This window comes from Meles meles, chromosome 5 (assembly GCF_922984935.1).
Source record: "Meles meles chromosome 5, mMelMel3.1 paternal haplotype, whole genome shotgun sequence".
Lineage (NCBI taxonomy): Eukaryota > Metazoa > Chordata > Mammalia > Carnivora > Mustelidae > Meles > Meles meles.
Window position 1 is genome coordinate 12,825,370 of NC_060070.1, and position 20,384 is coordinate 12,845,753.

A 20,384-nucleotide genomic window follows, 5' to 3' on the forward strand; every position below is an offset into this window, starting at 1 on the left:
CTCCTGTAGAGAAGGGCTGCAAGCAGCCCAAACCCTAGCAAAGCAACTCCAGTCAGTAATGCCCGCACAGCCTGGCAGCAAGGTCACTCCCTGCACACAAAGCTGATAAAGTGGAAAAAAGAAAAAAAAAAAGAAAAGAAAAAGATTACAAGAGCATTAGCTCCAAGAGAGTATGCTTCCGTCTTGTCTTGTTTCCCACTGTATACCAGCAGAAAGAAAAATTTCTGGTATATGGTAAGCACTGCAGTATTGGTGAAATGAATAAAGAAATGAATGAAAGAATGAAATCCTGGGTCTTTCAAATCAACCTATATAAATTATAATGAGTTGCAGAAGTATTTTAAAAACAAATTTGGCATACAATAACTTCACAGCCATAACTACCTTTAAAAAACATTAATATTTTTTATTTCCCATTCTGACTAAATGTAGTGATGTCAAAGTTACTAAGGTAATTCCTGACCCACAGCAGATACCAGAATGCATTTACATATCCTTCCCTGAGTTTCAAATATGGTGTATCAGAAATTCTTGTAAAGCAGATTTAGAAGACCAAATAAATGCATAAAATTAAAATCAAAGCACAAATGTATCATTTACCATCAAACTTGAGATAGCATTAACTCAGGTAAGAAATCACAGGCTATAGTAACAGTTCTCATTGGCACTTATTTCTCCTAACAGTAGCACTATCAAAATCTGCTCCTCTATAATTAGAAAACCAAAAATTTGATTTAGTCTTTTTTTGTTTCTCCATCCCTACAACGTATCTGTCAATGATCTGTCATCTTATAGTTTGAAGAACTTCCTCAAAATATAAGATGTATTTTCTTTCCAACCATAAATTAATAGGCTTGCAATTTATTCACATTAAATAGGTAATGTTATATTCCTTCCACAACAGAGGAAAATTATGTGGAGCAGAACGCAAGTAAACGCAACAAGAGTATATGACTAACGTTCAGTATTAAGCACAGTAACTTTTGGTTAACCTATTTTTTATGAAAAATTCAACTATTCCCTACATGTTCTCTATAAGATTACTAATATATTCGAAGTGACAAACTTTAGTCTGCTTCCCAATTACTATCCATATAATCAAGACATCATTTCACTACCAGTTTAAACCTATTATTTTCCAAAGGGCCTGCCTTATGTGCGTTATAATCATCTTACTATGCTTCTTGTGTCCATGCTGCTGGAAAAGCAGTCTGTACAAGCAGGAGTAGAGGCACAATCCTGAGAGAGAGGAGTAGAGAAAGATGTTGAGAAAACAAACCAGATAAAATGAGCTCACTCAAGTTCGGGAGCTCAGCCAGTGTTCAAGGTCAAGGTTGATTACATTCTCTCATACCATTCTGAGTTAGAAGTTGTCCAATAACAGGAAAACTGGCCCTAGAAAGAGATATCTGAAATTCCATGTACAAGAAGTAATATCATCACTAATTCTAAGCCAACTACACTTCTAAAAAAAGAAGTGATCATAAAATATGACTATTTAGGAAAGTGGGGAATACAGATGTCCCCTAAATGTCAATCAAAATTACTCAACGCTAGCCTAGAATAAAATGATAGAGCTATTTCAGTCTTGCCAAAAAATTTTTTGTATTTATCTTGAATGATTAAGACTATAACACTCTCAGAGTCTAAAAAATCATTATCATCAATCTCAACTATCCTTATTTTCTAAATTTTTAAAATACTGTAAGAAAAAAAACCATAACTTTTGGTTTTAAACTGAAAAACAGTAAATAAAAAAAATCTGAGAATAGCATAATTACAAAATGCAGCTTAGGATGGATTTAATCTAACTGGAACCTTTAAATGCAATACTTCCCTCCCAACTCTCCCTCCTTAGTAAGTGAAAATTACAAAAAGAACAGAGTTTTGATTTAAAAATTTCCACCTGAGGGGCGCCTGGGTGGCTCAGTGGGTTAAAGCCTCTGCCTTCGGCTCGGGTCATGATCCCAGAGTCCTGGGATAGAGCCCCGCATCGGGCTCTCTGCTCTGCGGGGAGCCTGCTTCCTCCTCTCTCTCTGCCTGCCTCTCTGCCTAGTTGTGATTTCTCTCTGTCAAATAAATAAAAAATAAAAAAAAAATAAAAAAAAAAATTTCCACCTGATCTCCTAGATTCCTATAGTGCCATAAAATGACTTTCAAAAAAAAAAAATCCTTATATGTACTAAGTCCTCCCCAAAATTAATTTTATATTTAATCAAAGAATCTCCTAACAGGGAACCTAAATATAAACTCAAATCAATCATCTGCTTTACATAGAGGAAGCCAAATGTCCAGATATGTTAACTACTTTGGTCCAAGTCACTCAATCCCAAGTACATCATCCATTTATTTGTTCAAGAAATCTTTGGGGCACCTGGGTGGCTCAGTGGGGTAAGCCTCTGCCTTCAGCTCAAGTCACGATCTCAGGGTCCTGGGATCGAGCCCCGCATCAGGCTCTCTGCTCGGCAGCAAGCCTGCTTCCCCCTCTGCCTCTCTGCCTACTTGTAATTTCTGTCAAATAAATAAAATCTTTAAAATAAAAAAGAAATCTTTATTTGACTCATAGTATATATTAAGGTACTGAGCTATGCACTGAGGATATGAAGCAATGAAAATATATAGTCACTATCCTCATGAAACTAACAGTCTGGTGGGAAAAACTATTACTATATTACTTCCAGTAATCACTAGAAGAGAAAGTACAATTTTTTTAAAGACCATGTAATGGGAACTAAATTAGTGATTCTAAACCAAGGTCTATTTTGTTCCCCACAGGACATCTGATAGTCTGAAGACATTTCTGGTTGTCACAATAGTGGCACCTTGTGGGTAGAGGCCAGGATTACTGCTAAACATCATATAATGCACAGGACAGCTCCTCACAGCAAACAATTATCCAGACCAAAATATCAATATACTGAGGTTGAGAAATTCTCACCTTAATCACTGGCACAGGGAGGGGTTAGTGAAGGGTTCCTTCCTTTACAACACTAAGTATGCTTTATCTTTAAGGAAGTTTCACAAGGTAGAAACAAAAAAAGGTAGTTTGATGGATACAATTAACCAAAACACCCACTAGAAAGTTAAAACAGGAAAGGCTAAGGAAAGGAAAAGGAGACAGATTCCCTGATGGATGAAAATGAAACAAACAACAAAAAAATGCAATGTTTTATAGCTGCTTCACATAAAATCCCTTTCCTGAACCAGAAACAAAAGGAAAACATACAAATAAAAAAACAAATTTCACAGACTTTTATTATGCCCTCTACCTTTTCTACTGTTCACCATCCCATGTCTACAAGACACTTTCGGGAAGATCATAAAAAGCCCTGTAGTTAGACAAATATACATTCTGGAAACAAGAGTGGAAATGGAGTAAAGAAGAGATGGGATTTCACTTTTAACGAGAGGCAAGACACGGGAGGAAAATGTCCTGGGTGTTAAAGGGACTTTGGAAAGTATGCATCCTGGAACAGTTTAAAGACTAAGCTATCTGACTGACTGAGAAGTCCTAAGGACAACCCCTCTCCCCCGCCAAAAAACCACACACTAAGAATTTAGGCATCCTAAAGATGATAAAAGGTACTAGAATCATCTCAGAATTTATGAACCAAGGTAAATCCAAAATTTAAATTGTGATAATCTTCCTGACACATCTCACACCTACATATCTGATCGTTTAGCTACCCACTCTGCCTTTTCTGAGCAGCGAAAGAAATGGATCATGATGGGGGGAAAAAAACATAGTAATGCGACAAGTTATACAAAGAACTTGGGGTGGGGGAGAAATCTGATCACTAATATTTGATTATTTATTTGATTATCTGAAAGTGTTAATTTGTTGAGGTATAGTAATGGTACTGACACTATTTTTTACAGTCCTTAAAAATTAAAAGAATCCAATATACATGTAAAATTCATCTCCTCCAGTTACTTTGCCTAAGCATAACCAATGCGTAACAGTCCTCTATTCGCCATGTATTAAGAGTTCATATATTATCAAAGTGCCCCCTCCAATTAAATTATAATTTTCTAAGGAGTCATGCATTGCTATTCTTTTCCCTCTTTTCAAAAACAAAAACAATACCCTTACCATAATGACCACCATACAGTGGCATTCTTAAGGACAGAGCACAGATATGCAGCTCACATAATACTGCTGCATTCAGCTGGGGTCCTAAAAACATAATTTAAGCAGACCAATATGAAACCCTTTGCACTGAAGTGAGAACATAACAAGGATATGCCACCATCTTAAAACAGCAACAACTATGGCACTTGTAATGATAATAATTATTTTTAGAGTTAACTGCTCAGGTCAAGCATAGACTCTTAGGGAGTCTTATATTCCAATTTGGACAAATCTTCTTTCATCATTTCAGAAATGACATTATTACTCATGGGATTAACTCATCACAATGATGATGCTTAACTGTAAATTATGGCTTTCTCACAAAACTAGCACAGTGGGCACTTAAATATCAATTCTCAGACCTCAATCTCATTGAACTCATGGTAAGAGAAATTTATCACATAAAGGATCTTCTGACAACGACTTTGAATACAGGGAAGGACAGGCCACAGTCATCTTTGAGATTATAATAGGTGGGAGTGGGGCAGCTGCATATGTTGACCATGACTCATAAATATCCTACAGAAGGTCATGGATTATCAGACTGAAACTGTGCTTTGCAAATTAAAAATCTATATTCTTAACTTAGGGTGCTTGACTGGCTCAGTTGGTAGAGCATGCAACTCCAGATTCGTTGGGTGTTAAGATAACTTTAAAATAAAATCTTAAAATTTTAATTTAATTTAATTTAAAATTTAATTTAATTTAAATTTAATTTAATTTAAAAAAAATCTTAAAAAATAACAACTATATCCTCAACATTAACATCTCTGGCATGTTCCTATTTTCAAACCAACGCTAGAAGCAGGGATGGTCTTTAAAAACCTGAGAATTAGCAAGCCATACAACCTAAGCATTTCATATTTTAAACAGGCCTTTAAAAGCCAAATTCACTCTAAGTAAACATTCTAATTGTTCCTAATATTCTAATTCAAAATTCCTTTATTTTTGCATTTTGCAATACATGATTTAATGGAAAATATTCATTACTGAATTATTCCCTATTATATGCTTACTTGCAACAACATTTGTGTATCAGCAAGCATTACATTCACAGAAACTATATTCAAAAATCAGGAAAAAAATTATGTATTTTATGTTTAAAACAAAAAGACTATTCTTCTGAATCTTCTTTGAATACCTTTCCCCAACTCTGTGATTATATTGCTACTATTATTAAGCTAATTCCACATTCAAACATGATGAAGTTTGGGCCTGCTAATAAATAAAGGAGTTAAAAGATTTTCTAAGTTCTCTGAAATCCATAGGGAGAAAGAAGAGAGTGCTACGTACACTAAAATGGGACTGCTACTGCCAATCTTAAATTCCTGTAAAGTTTAGATGTGAAAAGAGGTGAAATATCTAGCTAGCCATGTAGATGCTACACCCCCTACTCTTAATGGAAATACTAAAGGGAAAACCAATATATCATTTCTACTCCACTGTGCTCTATTGTGACAACCACCGTGTAGTAACATCTTTTTCCTATCCACCACATGAGAGATCCTATTCAGAATTTCATGGCAGGAGTTTGGGGGGGGGGGGGGGGTTGTGCTGGGATTAAGGGAGGATACATATTAGGAACCGCCTAGACAAACAGGAGAGACAATTAAAAGGTGTGGGGTGGGGAACCTGGGTGGCTCAGTGGTATAGAACCTCTGCCTTTGGCTCAGGTCATGATCCCAGGGTTCTGGGATTGAGCCCCATGTCAGGCTCTCTGCTCAGAGGGGAGCCTGCATCCTTTTCTCTCTGCCTGCCTACTTGTGATCGCTATCCAATAAATAAGCAAAATCTTAAAAAAAAAAAAAAGAAAGAAAAAAGTGTGGGGTAGGAGCACCTGGCTGCTCATTAGGAAGGGCATGCAACTCCTGATCTCCAGGTCATGAGTTCCAGGCCCATGGTAGGTACAGAGATTACTAAAAAAGTAAATAAATTTTAAAAAAACAAGGGGTGGGGGGATATAAAATCAAAGAACTGCAATGGAAATAAGAGAAAGAAATTTTTTATATAAAATTTTTAAAAGTTTAACATTCTATAGTGCTGTACCACTACATGTAGCAAATAAAAGGTTAGAGAGAGCTGTTTTCTTTCCTGCAGTTGTGAAACTATTAACAATAAACTGGAACATAGAGTACTGTTAAAAACGTTTTCTTCTAGAATTTAAGCACCATCAAGTATTGCTGGGAGAACCAAACTTTCTAATTATCATCTACAAATTCATAAATAAAATGAAAAAAAGATTCCCAAGTCTATTGCACTATATATCAAGAAGGGGTTAAAAAAGAGAAAGAAAATCCAATATCAGAAAAGAAAACCCTTTACAAAGTGTTTGCTTTCATGTAACTGTGTCACTACTATGTACTCTAATATGGAGAGTCCAACTCATATGAATGTTATTTTACTCTCAGCCCTTTCCTAGCCTTCCCAAATGCCAATTCTTTAAAAAAAGAAAAGAAGAAATAAAAGAAAATTGCAAAACAGCTTCTAAAAGTACTGTCCTGTTCGGATTATCATAGCAGTATGTCTGGTATTTTAAGAGATGAGTATTTAAGATTTTGTTAATCATACTATCGAATACAGCATGAGCACTTCACACCAAAAGTTCATAAAATTGCGACTTTGGTTAATATCACATTAATAATTTTTCCTCAAGGCATACAGATAAAATAATTCTGGTTGTGTAGATAGGTACTTGTTATGTTTAATGTCTGCACTACGGTCTACTTAAGAGTTTTAGAAAATTAACATACTTAATCGAAACCTGTCTCTTTTCAGACTAGTAAATTCAATTAAGTAGTGAAAACTGGACACCTGCTTCTTTTCTAGTGTTAGATTCTACATATGCTGAGCCCGTGGGAAATGCTTCCCCAGCATCTTTCCCTCTCGAAGCACAGACTCCTTTCCCTACCATTTGTCTGTATGTCCTATGATGAGAGAAGGGGGAAGTAAGGTATAATAAACCGCAGAAAAACCTTGCCTCCCACTCGGCCATTCTCTTAGCATTAGGTCCCTAGTTGGCACGTTACCTAGCCGACAGTGTATCAAATACAAACAGTATGTACAACGTGACCACAGAGCATCACCCCTGTAGGTTCCCTTCCTTTCTGTCCCCATCGGTCCCTGCCTCATTAAGGACCAAGGAGAGGTCTGTGCAGTGACGTCCGGTGAGCAGTTAAAATCCCGCAGGCCCAGGAAAGAGGTGGGCGGGCCAGGCCTCGGCGGAACTGACCCCCAGAGACCCGCCCGGAGCCTCCGGGGGAGGGCCCAAAAGGGCCTTCCCTCCAAACCCTCAGCCACTCAACAGGGCGCTGAAGACACCGGAACCTCCCTCCGCCCCGGGGCGGCCCTCCCCCAGTCCTCCCCTCGGACCCGGGGGAGGGGCGCGGGGCAGAGAAACACCCCTCCCCCTCCCCCCGACACAGCTAGGCCGCCTCTCGCCCCACCCTGGGAAACCCTGCAGGCCCGCACCCACCCTGCTCGCGTGGGCCTCAGTCCGGGTGGGAGACGTGGGTAGGAGGGGAGGCTAGACTGCAATACCAACCTCGCTATTGAAGGTTTTCACAGCCTCCATGTTGTCGATGCGGAGGCCCCGAGCCCGGCGGCGGAAGAGGCGGCGGCCACTGCACTGGGTGGGGAGAGCGAGACGGGGGCGGCGGCACGGCCGCGAGGAGGGGCGCCGGCGGGAGACCCGGCCGCTGCGACCCGGGACGGGAGTGGAAGGGCAAGCACTGGCAGGGAAGGACTCCCTCAGGGGCAGCGAGGCCCCGGCATGGCCGCTAGGGCGGGCGGAGCGCCGGTCTGGGGAACACAGGCGCTGCCGGGGCGGGTCGGCAGCGGGCGGGGGAGGGGCTGGGCCGCGGCGCCTTCTCTTCTCCGCCCCGCTCGGTCTCGGTCCTCCGCCCTCTAGCCCAGTCCCCTACACTCTCCACCCCCTCCTTCTTCTTCCTTCGTCAGACTCCTGTTTCACCTCCCCGCCGCTCGGGCCGCAGGAACCAGCAGCGCACAGCGAAGACGGAGGAGGAAGCGCTGGCAGCAGCGGCTGCGGCATCCAATATGGCGGACGCTAGTCGGGCCGCGCAGCTCGGAGATCCGCGGCGCCGGCCAGCGCGCCCCCTGGTGACTGGACCGCGCGGGCTCGCGCGGAAACCATCGAGCGAGCGCGGGCCAGAGCGTCGTCGCCTGGAGGTCCCGCTCCGCTCGGCCCGGGGCAGCCCGCGCCTTGCCCCCTCCCCGCGCCTTGCAGACGCGGGAGCGAGCGCTGCGGCCCGCCCTTGAAAGCCCCTCCGAAGCGTTACTCTGAGGAATGCCTAAGTGTCCCCGTAACGCGACAAGTTTGGGAAATAATGCCCACGTTTCCGTTGTTTCCGAGTAGATTGGTCTCTTTACGTGAGCTCTTGCGTTCAGTTGCCTTTGAGAACTTTGCTGGACAGTGGCCTAAAGGTTAACAGCCGAAAGAAAAGTTCCTAGTCGTTCCTCTATTTAGGAACGATGTGTCCATGCACGTTAATAGCGTCTGCAGGAGATGTGAGAAACAAAAGCTTCCAATCCGGGTGGGGGCAGGGGGACGGGAGAAGCACGCACACAGCCAGCCAGCCGCTCAGAGCAGGAAATGCACGCTGCATAGAATCCGTGGGGACTGGTGCGCAGACAATGAGCGCGTTTGTCTGTGCGGCGGGAATCGAGTCCCCGGCCACAAGATTTGGATAGGTGAAAGGGAACTCATGTTTAATGGGAGATGAATTATTCTAGAGGAATTTTGCCCTGGGTTGTTTAGAGTTAAGACGGTGAATACAGTATTCCTAGATGGAATAAGAGATGCTGCTCGCAAAATGCCTCTCTCACTTCGTGCCGTGTAAAATAACCAATAACCAAATTAAAAGCAAACGTTAATTGAAATGAAAAGTTAGGGTGTACCACTGAACTGCAAAGGCCGCTGTCCTCTTGCTGAGAGTCTGTCTTTCAGCGGTTCACTCAAAGGGAAGGGAGGAAAATGGCAGAATCTTATGCTGGGGGATTGTTGGATCCAAGGTACTTTGGTAAAAACTGAGCCCCGAGCCTATGACACCGAGAAAGGGAGGCCCTTCTTGACTTCTTGGGGTCCAGTCTACTTCATTAACAACTTTAATATAGGGGCTGACTTAAAAAGGATAACTTCTTCATCAATAAGAGCTTATATTTCCACCTTCAGTATCTCAAATGTAGTCATTAAGTTTGCCATCACCATTGGCCTCCTCATAGGCCAAGCTGTTACCATCTCTGGCCAACAATTGCTGTAGCCTCCTCATCATTCTCCTGCTTGTCTTCCTATAATTCATTCTCCAGACTCGCCAGAGGGACTTCTTTTTTTTTTTTTTTTTTTTTTTAAGACACTAGTCAGATGATTTAAATCCCTTTAGGATTTTCCCATTGCTCAGATAATGTCCTAACCTCCTACTAGGGCCTGAAGACCCTGTCTACCATGACTCACCGTACCCTGCTTTACTCTTTTCCTTCCTGTCATGCTGGCCTCCTTTCTGTTGGCAACACAAAGGATTTTCCCACTTAGAACACTTGTATGTGCCCCTTCCCTCTGGGATGCTGATGCTAGTGTTCTTGTCTTGGCTGACTCTTCATCCTGTCCTCCTCCCACAAGAGGTCTCCTCCAGTCAGTCCATCTAAAGGAACATGCCATCACTTGCATAAGCACCCCACTCAGTACGATTCATGCCAGATTCTAAAACTCAACATTCACTGCTTTGGCCTGTCAGGGATTATTTATTCAGTCATTCATTAATGAATGTTGACTGAATCATTTAGGCCTGAGAGAGTAAAATGCAATACAAGCTGAAGAATCATTTGTTAATATGTTACATGATTTGATTTTATAAAAACTTCCACACCCAGAAATATAGCAGATGGCACTCTTTGATCAAGGGAAGGAAAAGAGAGGGGGAAAGGGGAGACAAAGAGGACAGCCTAAGCCCTTAAGATGAGAAGGCAGTAAAGCAAGAGGAAAAGTAGGGATAGATCAGAGAGGCTACAAGGAGTCTGGAGGCCCAGTACAATGACTAAGTACAAAGTTTATGAACAACCACACATACCACAATGTGAAAATCTCAATACCCGTATCTATAATATATGTATGTATGTATATTAGTTAGAATTCCAATTCCCAATATACCAAACCATTCAAGCTAGCTTATGCATACAAGAATTCACTATTAGGATGAGGTAGGTTTTATTCGATTCCAAAGTCAAGAGTGCCAATGGGCCTAAGAAACCAGAGTATAGAAAGCCTGAAAGGCAGACTAATTTCTGCTTACCTGTATTAGTTTCCTTTCTGTTGCTATATCCAACTCTGTTTTGCTAGTGAGATTGACTTGTGCTCTGGTTTTTTAATCCTAGATACCTAGAAGACTTGACTGAAAATTTCACCTTCTTGCTTCCAAATTCCTAAGGGAAGAAGAAGGAATTTGGCTGACCCAGCTTGAATTAGGTAACCATTACCAAAAAAACCTGAAGAACACTAATTCATAGTTTGAGGAAGAATTATATGGGAAATAGCATGCAGTATTCCTGTCCCTGGAAGAGATATGCCCAATTATAAATTATGAAATTCATATTTTAGAGCTTATGACATTCTCTTCTGAATGTGGTTATCATTGGCCTGTCCTCTAGGACTAAATCATTTCTGGAAATAACTCATAAGCTGTAATTCAGCCACAGCCTAAAGGTCAGAATCAAAAACAGAGTCTGGAGCAGCACTCACCATAGAACCTTCTGGGATCATGGAAATGTCCTGTATCTGTGCTACCCAATTCAGTCGTACCAGCTTTGTGTGGTTATTGTGTTCTCAAAATACGGCTAGTGCAACAGAGGGAATGAACTTTTTATTTTTATTTCACTCTCGTTGACTCAAGTTTGAATATGTGCTAGTGACAACCTGATTGGAAAGCAGAGGGCTAGCTAGAGAGGACTTATTCCTGTGGATAGGTCACTTCTTAGATATTGGGAAGTAATTATAAGGTGTACTGACCAAAAATCAAGTTGATTATTAGCCAGCAAAAGTAACAATGTATGTATATGAGTTTCTTTAAACTGGGGCAAAAACCTGAAGCATTGTCTAACCTCAAACTAAGTCCCATCCAGCAGAGGAAAAAAAAAAAAAAAAAAAAAAAAAAAAACTTGAGCATCTTTAGGGAACATTCTAGAGTGGTTTAGGAAATTGGAGCAAAGACACAAATGGAATATTATACAGCCAATAAAAATGATTAGGCTGTGGGAGAGGGTATAGTGGTTTCTCAAAAATTAAATGCAGAATTACCATATGATCTAGCAATTCTACTTCAGGGTATATGTCCAAAAGAACTGAAAGAAAGGACTTGAGCAGATATTTGTACACCCATGTTCATAGCAGCACCATTCACAATAACTAAAATGTGGCAATTACCCAAGTATCCATTGATTGATGAATGGGTAAACAAAATGTGGTATATTCACATATAATGGAATATTATTCATCTTTAAAATGGGAGGAAATTGACACATACCGCAACACGCATGAACCTTGAAGACATTATGCTAAGTGAAATAAACCAGACATAAACAGACAAATACATGATTCCATTCCATAAGATACCTAGAATAGTTGGATTCATGGAGACAGCGAGCAGATGACAGTTGCCAGGAGAGGGTGGGGATGGGGGGAGTTAATGAGTATAGAGTTTAATGAGTATAGAGTTCATTTGGGGAAGATGAAAACATCTAGAGACAAATGGTGATGGTAGTTTCACAACAATGTGAATGTTCTTTATGCTACAGAAATGTACATTTTAAAATAGATTGGTAAATTTTATGTCAGGTATATGTAATCACAATAATTTTTTTAATGGTTAGAATAAGACTAGAAATATGGGAAATGCATTTGAGAGACTATAAAGTACATAGGAGTAAGATAAACTGTTAATGTATTTTAGCTCTTAAAGTATATATGCAAAAAGTGAAAAATTGTATTCAAAAAACATATTAGTACAACAGGATTGTGAGGGCTTTTTTTTTTTTTTTAAGATTTTACTTTTAAGTAATCTCTACACCCAACATTGGGCTTGAATTCAACAATCCTGAGATCAAGAGTCACATGCCCTACCAAGTTATCCTGGCAGGCACCCCTGTGGATTGGTTTTTTTTTTTTCTTTTTCTTTTTTTTTTTTAATTTATTTATTTATTTTCAGTGTAACAGTACTCATTGTTTTTGCACCACACCCAGTGCTCCATGTAATACGTGCCCTCTCTATTACCCTCCACCTGGTTCTCCAACCTCCCACCCCCTGCCCCGTCAAAACCCTCAGGTTGTTTTTCAGAGTCCATAGTCTCTCATGGTTCATCTCCCCTTCCAGTTTCCCTCAACTTCCTTCTCCTCTCCATCTCCCCATGTCCACCATTTTCTTTGATATGCTCCTGTGGATTGTTTTTAATAAGAATTTTGCCTCTTTTCAGTAAGTTAGTATTTTAAAAATTTTTTTTTTTTAAGATTTATTTATTTCGGGGTATCTGGGTGATTCAGTGCATTAAGCCTCTGCCTTCGGCTCAGGTCATGATCCCAGGGTCCTGGTATCGAGCCCCACATCGGGCTCTATGCTCAGCAGGGAGCCTGCTTCCTCCTCTCTCTCTCTCTCTCTCTCTCTCTGTGATCTCTGTCAAATAAATAAATTTTTTTAAAGATTTTATTTATTTATTTGACAGATAGAGATCACAAGTAGGTAGAGAGGCAGGCAGAGAGAGAGGAGGAAGCAGGCTCCCCGCGGAGCATAGAGCCCGATGTGGGGCTCGATCCCAGGACCCTGAGATCATGACCTGAGCCGAAGGCAGAGGTTTTAACCCACTGAGCCACCCAGGTGCCCAAATAAATAAATTTTTTTAAAAAGATTTATTTATTTTGTGTCCCTTCTTTCGTAGTATTATTATATGCACATACATATGGAAGGGGAGAGGCAGAGGGACAGGGAGAGAGAATCTTAAGCAGACCCCACACAGAACACGGAGCCCCATGCAGGAAGGACACCATGACCCCAAGATCACGAGCTGAGCCAAAATCAAGAGTCAGACGTCCAACAGACTACACCACCCAGGTGCCCGTCTCACTTCTTTAAATGGGCACACTATAATTCACCAAACTTGGTACTGAACCTAAGTTTTATTCCCTGAGAGAATCATTAGATACTGAAGATACAATGTAAATATTTTGCTTTTACTAGCTTAAATTAAGTAAGAATTTTGAATTTGGTAGGTGCGTTCTATTTTCTGTTAAAGAAGTATTTCTTTAGGGTGCACCTGGGTGGCTCAGTGGGTTAAAGCCTCTGCCTTCGGCTCAGGTCATGATCTCAGGGTCCTGGGATTGAGCCCCGCATCAGGCTCTCTGCTCAGCAGAGCGCCTGTTTCCTTCTTTCTCTCTCTGCCTGCCTCTCTGCCTGCTTGTGATCTCTCCCTCTGCCAAATAAATGAATAAAATCTTAAAAAAAAAAAAAAGAAATATTTCTTTAAATGGCTAAAGGTAAAACAGAAGGCATCGTCATTAGTAGTAGTACAAATAAATAGTAGTGCTGGGAGTCAAAAATCAAGAAAAATTTCTAAATGTCTAGGCTCCATCATCAAAATATTGATTTAAGCTCAGCATTTGCACCCCCCACCCCTGTAATGAATAAGCCAGCAGATTCATGTTTTCCCCTTCACAATGAAACTTTCCTTACTTCTAACACACACACTCCTGATCCAAATTATTTGCCCAGCCCATAGACACAACCTTCACTTGTTCCCCCAGACTTTCCAAAAGAACACTGCTACAAGTTGCCTATGAGAAGGGGCTGTTTTGCCTTCCTTAAAGTTTTATTTCACTGCTTTGAAATGATAGAGTTTGTGCTGACTACACAAATTTCTGTTCATTTCAGATCACTGAAGAAATCACCAAATTATTTTGCTGTTATAGAGTGAGAGAAGGCTCAGATTGTGATAAAAGAGATTAAATTGCCCCAAAACCCTATTCTTATATCTCTAGACTTTGTCCGACTTTCTGCTACAAACACTTGTTATAAGAGGGCACAATGATGACTGGCCTCACAAGGTTACAATAAATTGTGATCATTGTGTTCCTCCTATGTTGGCAGATTAGTAAGTTAATGTGCCCAGAGTAGTTTCATGCCTTGTAGACAAACTAAAAATAATCAAATGGGGGCCTGGCTGGCTCAGTCAAAGACCATGCAACTCTTAATCTCAGGGTTGTGAGTTCAAGCCCCACACTGGGCACAGAGCTTACTTAAAAAACAAAAATAAATAAAAATAACTAAACATACTGGAGTCTGATATATACCCCCAGAATGCAAGTCTGTTAATTTACTATATCACTTTTAAGTGACTGAAATTCCCCTGTCTACTATTCATGATAAAGTTTTTTGTATCAAGATAACTGGAGAACTAATAATCTGAAGGTTGTTTTGAATTATTAAATGGTAAAAAGGAACTTTAGTTAGTAGAACTTTTATATCCCTCCCCACAACATAGACCCAAGCTTTAGTGTTCCTTCTCCCTAGACAATACTGAATAGTACAGTATCTCTTTTGTTTTTAGGCTGACATCTCTTGGCTGAATTTAATGCCTATAGTAAGACTAGCTGAATCATGATCTTCTGAAGAACTATCTTTATCCATTATGTCTTAATTTGTATGGATTTAATCTAAATGTGAAAGTTCTCAAGGTAGTTTTTTGGTTTTTGTTTTTTGTTTTTAACCAGCTTTGAGTGATGTTATGGGGTAAATTGTGTCTCCCAAAATGTATAAGCAGAAGTCCAAATACTAAAGTACTTCAGAATGTGACTGCATTTGGAGATTAGAGTATTTCCCTCTGCCAGCTTTACTGAGGCACAATTGACAAAGAAAAGTTGTATATATTTAAGTAACAAAATGTGATGTTTAGATATATGTATACATTGTGAAATGATTACCACAATCAAGCTAAGGAAAATATCCATTATCTCACATAGTTACCACTTTTGTGTGTGTGTGGCAAGAACACTTGAAATTCACTCCCTTAGCAAATTTCTTTCTTTTTTTTAAAGTTTGTTTGTTTAAGTAATCTCTACACCCAACATTGGACTCGAACTCATAACCCTGAGACTGAGAATCACATGCTCTTCTGACCAAGCCAGCCAGGCACCCCTCTTAGCAAATTTGAAGTGTACTTTATAGTATTGTTAACTGTACTCATCATGTTGTACTTAGACCTCTAGAACTTATTCCTCTCATAACTGAAAGTTTATACCCTTTGATTAATACCTATACCCCCTTGCTCCCCAGTTTCTAGAAACCACCATTCTCTCTGTACTATGAGATCAACTAACTTTTATTTATTTATAAAGTTTGATTTATTTACGTAATCTCTACACTCCAATGGGTGTAGCTCATGGGTGAGCTTATGACCCCAAGATCAAGAGTTGCACACTCCTCCAACTGAGCCAGTCAGGTGCCCCTGCTATGAGTTCAACTTTCTTTTAGATTCCACATGTAAGTGAGATCATGCCATATCTATCTTTCTGTGTCTGGCTCATTTCACTTAGCATAATGTCCTCTAGGTCCATCCATGTTGTTAAAAAGGCAAGGTTTCCTTCTTTCTTATGGCTGAAAAAAATTTCATTATGATAAATCATATATATATATATCATCTTATTCATCCATTTTGGCAACACTTAGGTTGTTTCCCTATCTTGGCTCCTGTGATTAATGCTGTAAAGAACATAGCAGTACAGATATTTCTTCTAGATGGTGATCTTATTTCCTTTGGACATATACCCAGAAGTGAAATTCCTAGATCATATGGTAATTCTTTCTTAGCTTTTTTGAGGAAGCTCCATACTGTCTTCCATAGTGGCTGCACCAACAGAGCACGAGCCTTCCTTCTTCTCTACATCCTCACCAACACTTCTTATTTGTTGTCTTTTTGGTAGTAGCCAATCTGACCAGGGTGAGGGGCTATCTCACTGTGGTTTTGATTCGCATTTCCTGGATGATTAATGATATTGTGCTTCTTCTCATGTGTTTGTTGGCCAGCTATATGTCTTCTTTGGAAAAATGCCTATTCAAGTCCTCTGCCCATTTTTAAATTAAATTACTTGTTTGTTTGTTTTTTTCAAATTAAGTTGTATAAATTCCTTACATATTTTCAATATTAACCTTTTATGAAATGATTCGCAAGTATCTTCTTCCATTCAGTGGGTTGCCTTTTTGTTTTGTTGATGGTTTCCTTTGCTGTGCAAAAGCTTTTTAGTTTAATGTAATCTCACTTGTTTATTTTAGCTTTTGTTGCCCTTTCTTGAGGACACTGGTGCAAAAAAAAATATTGTTAAGACCAATGTCTATGTTTTCTTCTAGGAATTTGACAGTTTCAGGTCTTACATTCAAGTTTTTAATCCATTTTGAATTTAAATGGATTAAAAGGTAAACTTAACTGTGGGGTCAGGGAGGGCTTCCTGGAGGCAGGACACATTGGTGCATAGTTTAGGAACCCCAGCCTTAGCCCCTTTGCCCTTTAGCCCCTTAAATTCCTTCAGCAGTTGACACTTTAAAATGATGAATTTCAGTAGAATGGCACACCAGATTCCCTAAACATTTTTGTTGCATAACAGCTACTAATGATGGTTAAAATACTTAAATTTTCTTTGCAACTGCATTGCTGAGATGATATAAAGTAAAGCAGTTGATATAGAGTAAGCAGTCCTCAGAAGCTAAAACAAGTAGAAAAAGGAATGCCAAGAAATAAGATAGCACTGAAATGCCAGTCCCTAATTTTACGAAGCTTTGACTTTGGTGGCTATACAAGATACGTACACAGGACATCAGATGACCACATTATGGAGTCTTATAAGAGAACCTTGAATAACGCCAAATGTCAAGGGCAACATCATCAGTGAAGTGGTTGAAGATGTAAAGAAAGGAAAAAACACAAACAAACACAAACTTTTCCAAAGATGGGGGTGGAGTGCGGGAGGAGGGAGTTGCAGGGATATTTACCTGGATCAACATTGGAGCAGAGGGAAGAGAGGGAAAATCTTCCCTGAGAATTTACAGCCATATGTCAGACTTCATGCATGTTTGTGGTCCAATTCATAATACCCAGGTGATATACAAAACTTCAAGCAAATTATTTTAAATTGGTTCTAGGGTGACATTCTCCCAGGCAATGGAGAAAGTAACTGCAAGTTCTTTCTGGAGGAAAGCGACTTTAGCCTAACCAAAAGAAGTTTGACAAATAAAGGTTTGTTGAAAATAAAATTATAATTGAACAAATAAACAAAACAGGAAAACAAAGGATCAAGAGTGGGAGCCAACAGAAACACAAGACAGCAGGATCAGACCAACATGAAGTTTAGATTATTACTAGATTATTCAGACCAGTCCCATTATTGAAAATCACAACAAATACTGTCTAAAAGAAAAAATAATAATAAAAGAAGCTTTAAAGCACTGAAAACAAGGCAAAACATAAATAGAGAACCAGGGAGGACCTTGAAATGGCTTTTGCTTTGAGGACATCTGCTTTCCTGACAAACTTGAACTTTGGGTTTTGACAACCTCCTGGTGTAAGGGGGACAGAAGTCAAAGCCTAGGGCCACCTAGGTTGAGAAGTCATCACATTATAGTGGACCCCCAAAGGTTAGGGGGAGCCAGGATTAGGGGGAGATTGAAGTAACCTCACTTCTCTTCCTCACCCCAGGGGACTATGAGAAAATTGTCCTTGTTTAACAGAGCAAGTTGGGAGGGGACAGTAAAAAGCACACACGTCCTACCTTAACATGGATTTGTACTTCAAGAGTCCACTACCTGCGGCCCCTAAGTAACCCTAGGCTAACTGTGCCCCTAGACAACTAGGAGAATTAAATATGATTTCTCTCTAGAAGATTGCTCCTTCATCTAAGGTTTTAAGGAGATCCTACAAGTAAATTCTCAAGAATAATGAGAGTATTCATTTTCCATTGCGGCTGTGACAAGTTACTACAGACTTAGTGGCTTAAAACAACACAAATTTATTACCTTATAGTTCCGAGAGTCAGGAGTTGACAAGGGGTCCCCCTGGGCTAAAATCGAGATGTCAGCAGGGCTGTATTTCTTTTGGCAGGAGACTCTCGGGGCAGGGAAATGTATACATTTCCTCATCCTTCTCCAGTTTCTAGATGCTGTCTCCATTCTCTGGCTGGTGGGTCCTTCTTTCATCTCCAAAGCCAGCAAGGACAAATCCAGTCCTTCTCACATCAAACCACTGACGCTGCTTCCCTTGGTACACATTCCCTTGCATCTCCTGCCCCCTTCCATCACTGCTAAGGCTTCCAGTGATCACATGACAGGATAATCTCCCTCTCTCCAGACCCTTAATTTAACTATATCTTTAAAGTCCCTTTGGGCACAGAAGGGTATATATCCATGCAGATGTAGTTAAATATCCATTGGGTGGGGACATTATTCAGCCTCCCAAAATAAGTATCACACAATCAAAAAACAGTTCAAGTCACAAGGAAATAATATACCATGAATGAGAGTCAACAGGAAGGGCAGATGAAACATACATAACACATCAGGAACAAGCTGGGTTTGTCTCAGGAATGTAGGCTTACTTTGGGGCACCTGGGTGGCTCAGTCATTCAGCTTCTGCCTTTGGCTCAGGTCAAGATCCCAGGATCCTGTGATCCAGCCCCACATTGGGCTCCCTGCTTTGTGAGAAGCCTGCTTCTCCTTCTCCCTCTGCCTGCTTCTCCCCCTGCTTGGTTCTCTCTCTCTCTCTAATAAATAAATAAATAAATAAATAAAATGTTTTTTAAAAAAAGGGAATGTAGGGTTACTTTAAAATTTAAAAATTCATTAATATAATCCAGTTATTAAGAGAGTAAAAGAGAAAAACTATATGATTACTTCAGGAAATATGAAAACACATCTGATAGTATTTAGCATCATCTTAAAAAATAGAAATAATATACATTTCCTGTTGCTGCTGTAACAATTTACCATAAAGTTGGCAGCTTAAAACAACAGAAATTTATTCTCTTACCATTCTGAAGGCTAGATGTTAAAAAAAAAAAAAAAATCAAGGACTTGCAGAGCCAGGACCACCTTGAAGGCAGTAATGGAGAATCTGTTCCTGTCTTCTCCCAGCTTTTGCCAGAGTTCCCTGACGGGTAGCCATGCCCCTCCAGTCTCTGTCCCTGTCTTCGCGCAGCCATCCCCCACGTCTGTGTGAAATCTCCCTCTGCCTCTCTCATAAGAAACCATATAACTCTACTTAGAGCCCACCCTGAACAGGACAGACTCCTCTCAATGTCCTTACCTTAATCACATCTTTTGCCATCTAAACTAATTTTCACTCTTGAATTGTATACAGTAGTAGGTACCACTTCCAGAGATTAAGAAGTAAATACAACTTTTGGGAGGGGATACTTTTTTCAATTTGCCATAAAAACAATCCACAAAGTATAAAAGACAATTTCCTTAACTTGTATTTCTTTTTTTTTAAGATTTATTTATTTATTTAAGATTTTATTTATTTATTTGACACAGAGAGAGAGAGCCCAAACACGGGGAGCAGCAGGCAGAGGGAGAGGAAGAAGCAGGCTCCTTGCTAAGCTGGGAGCCTCATGTGGGACTAGATCCCAGCACCCCATGATCATGACCTGAGCTAAAGGCAGATGCTTAACCAACTGAACCATCCAGCCTCCCCTTATTTGTTTATTTTAGAGAGTGAGAGAGCACACACAGATGCACACACATGAACCAGGGTGAAGGGAGGGAGAGGGAGAGAGAGAATCCTCAAGTCAACTCCCCACTGAACACAGAGCCCCACACAAGACTATCTCACGACCCTGAGATCGTGATCTGAGCCAAAATCAAGAGTCGGATGCTTAACTGACTGAGTCATCCAGGACTCCCCTCTCCCTTAACTTGTATTTCTTTTTTTTTTTTTTTTAAAGATTTTATTTATTTATTTGACAGATAGAGATCACAAGTAGGGAGAGAGGCAGGCAGAGAGAGAGAGAGAGGAGGAAGCAGGCTCCCTGCCAAGCAGAGAGCCCGATGCGGGACTCGATCCCAGGACCCTGAGATCATGACCTGAGCCGAAGGCAGCGGCTTAAACCACTGAGCCACCCAGGCGCCCCCTTAACTTGTATTTCAATCAGGCTCTAAAAAACTAGTGTTAACTAGACTTATTGTGGTGATCATTTCACAAATATACAATATACAAA

At 40.3% G+C, this 20,384-nt stretch overlaps 1 protein-coding gene across 3 annotated transcripts in view; it reads right to left on the reverse strand.

The window, feature by feature from the left end:
- The window catches only part of SCAF8 (SR-related CTD associated factor 8), a 347,831-nt gene extending 339,785 nt beyond the window's left edge, over positions 1–8,046 (reverse strand). For 2 of the 3 annotated variants that reach the window (XM_046004858.1, XM_046004856.1), the window contains exons 1-2: positions 7,674–7,843; positions 1,177–1,239 (exon numbers count right to left, since the gene is read on the reverse strand). In XM_046004858.1, coding sequence (XP_045860814.1) covers positions 1,177–1,239; positions 7,674–7,703 — 93 coding nt within the window. In that variant the 5' untranslated portion in view covers positions 7,704–7,843. Of the gene's footprint in view, positions 1–1,176; positions 1,240–7,673 lie in introns of all 3 variants that reach the window. The other variant, XM_046004859.1, reaches the window with a different exon arrangement.
- Positions 8,047–20,384: the final 12,338 nt, after the last annotated feature.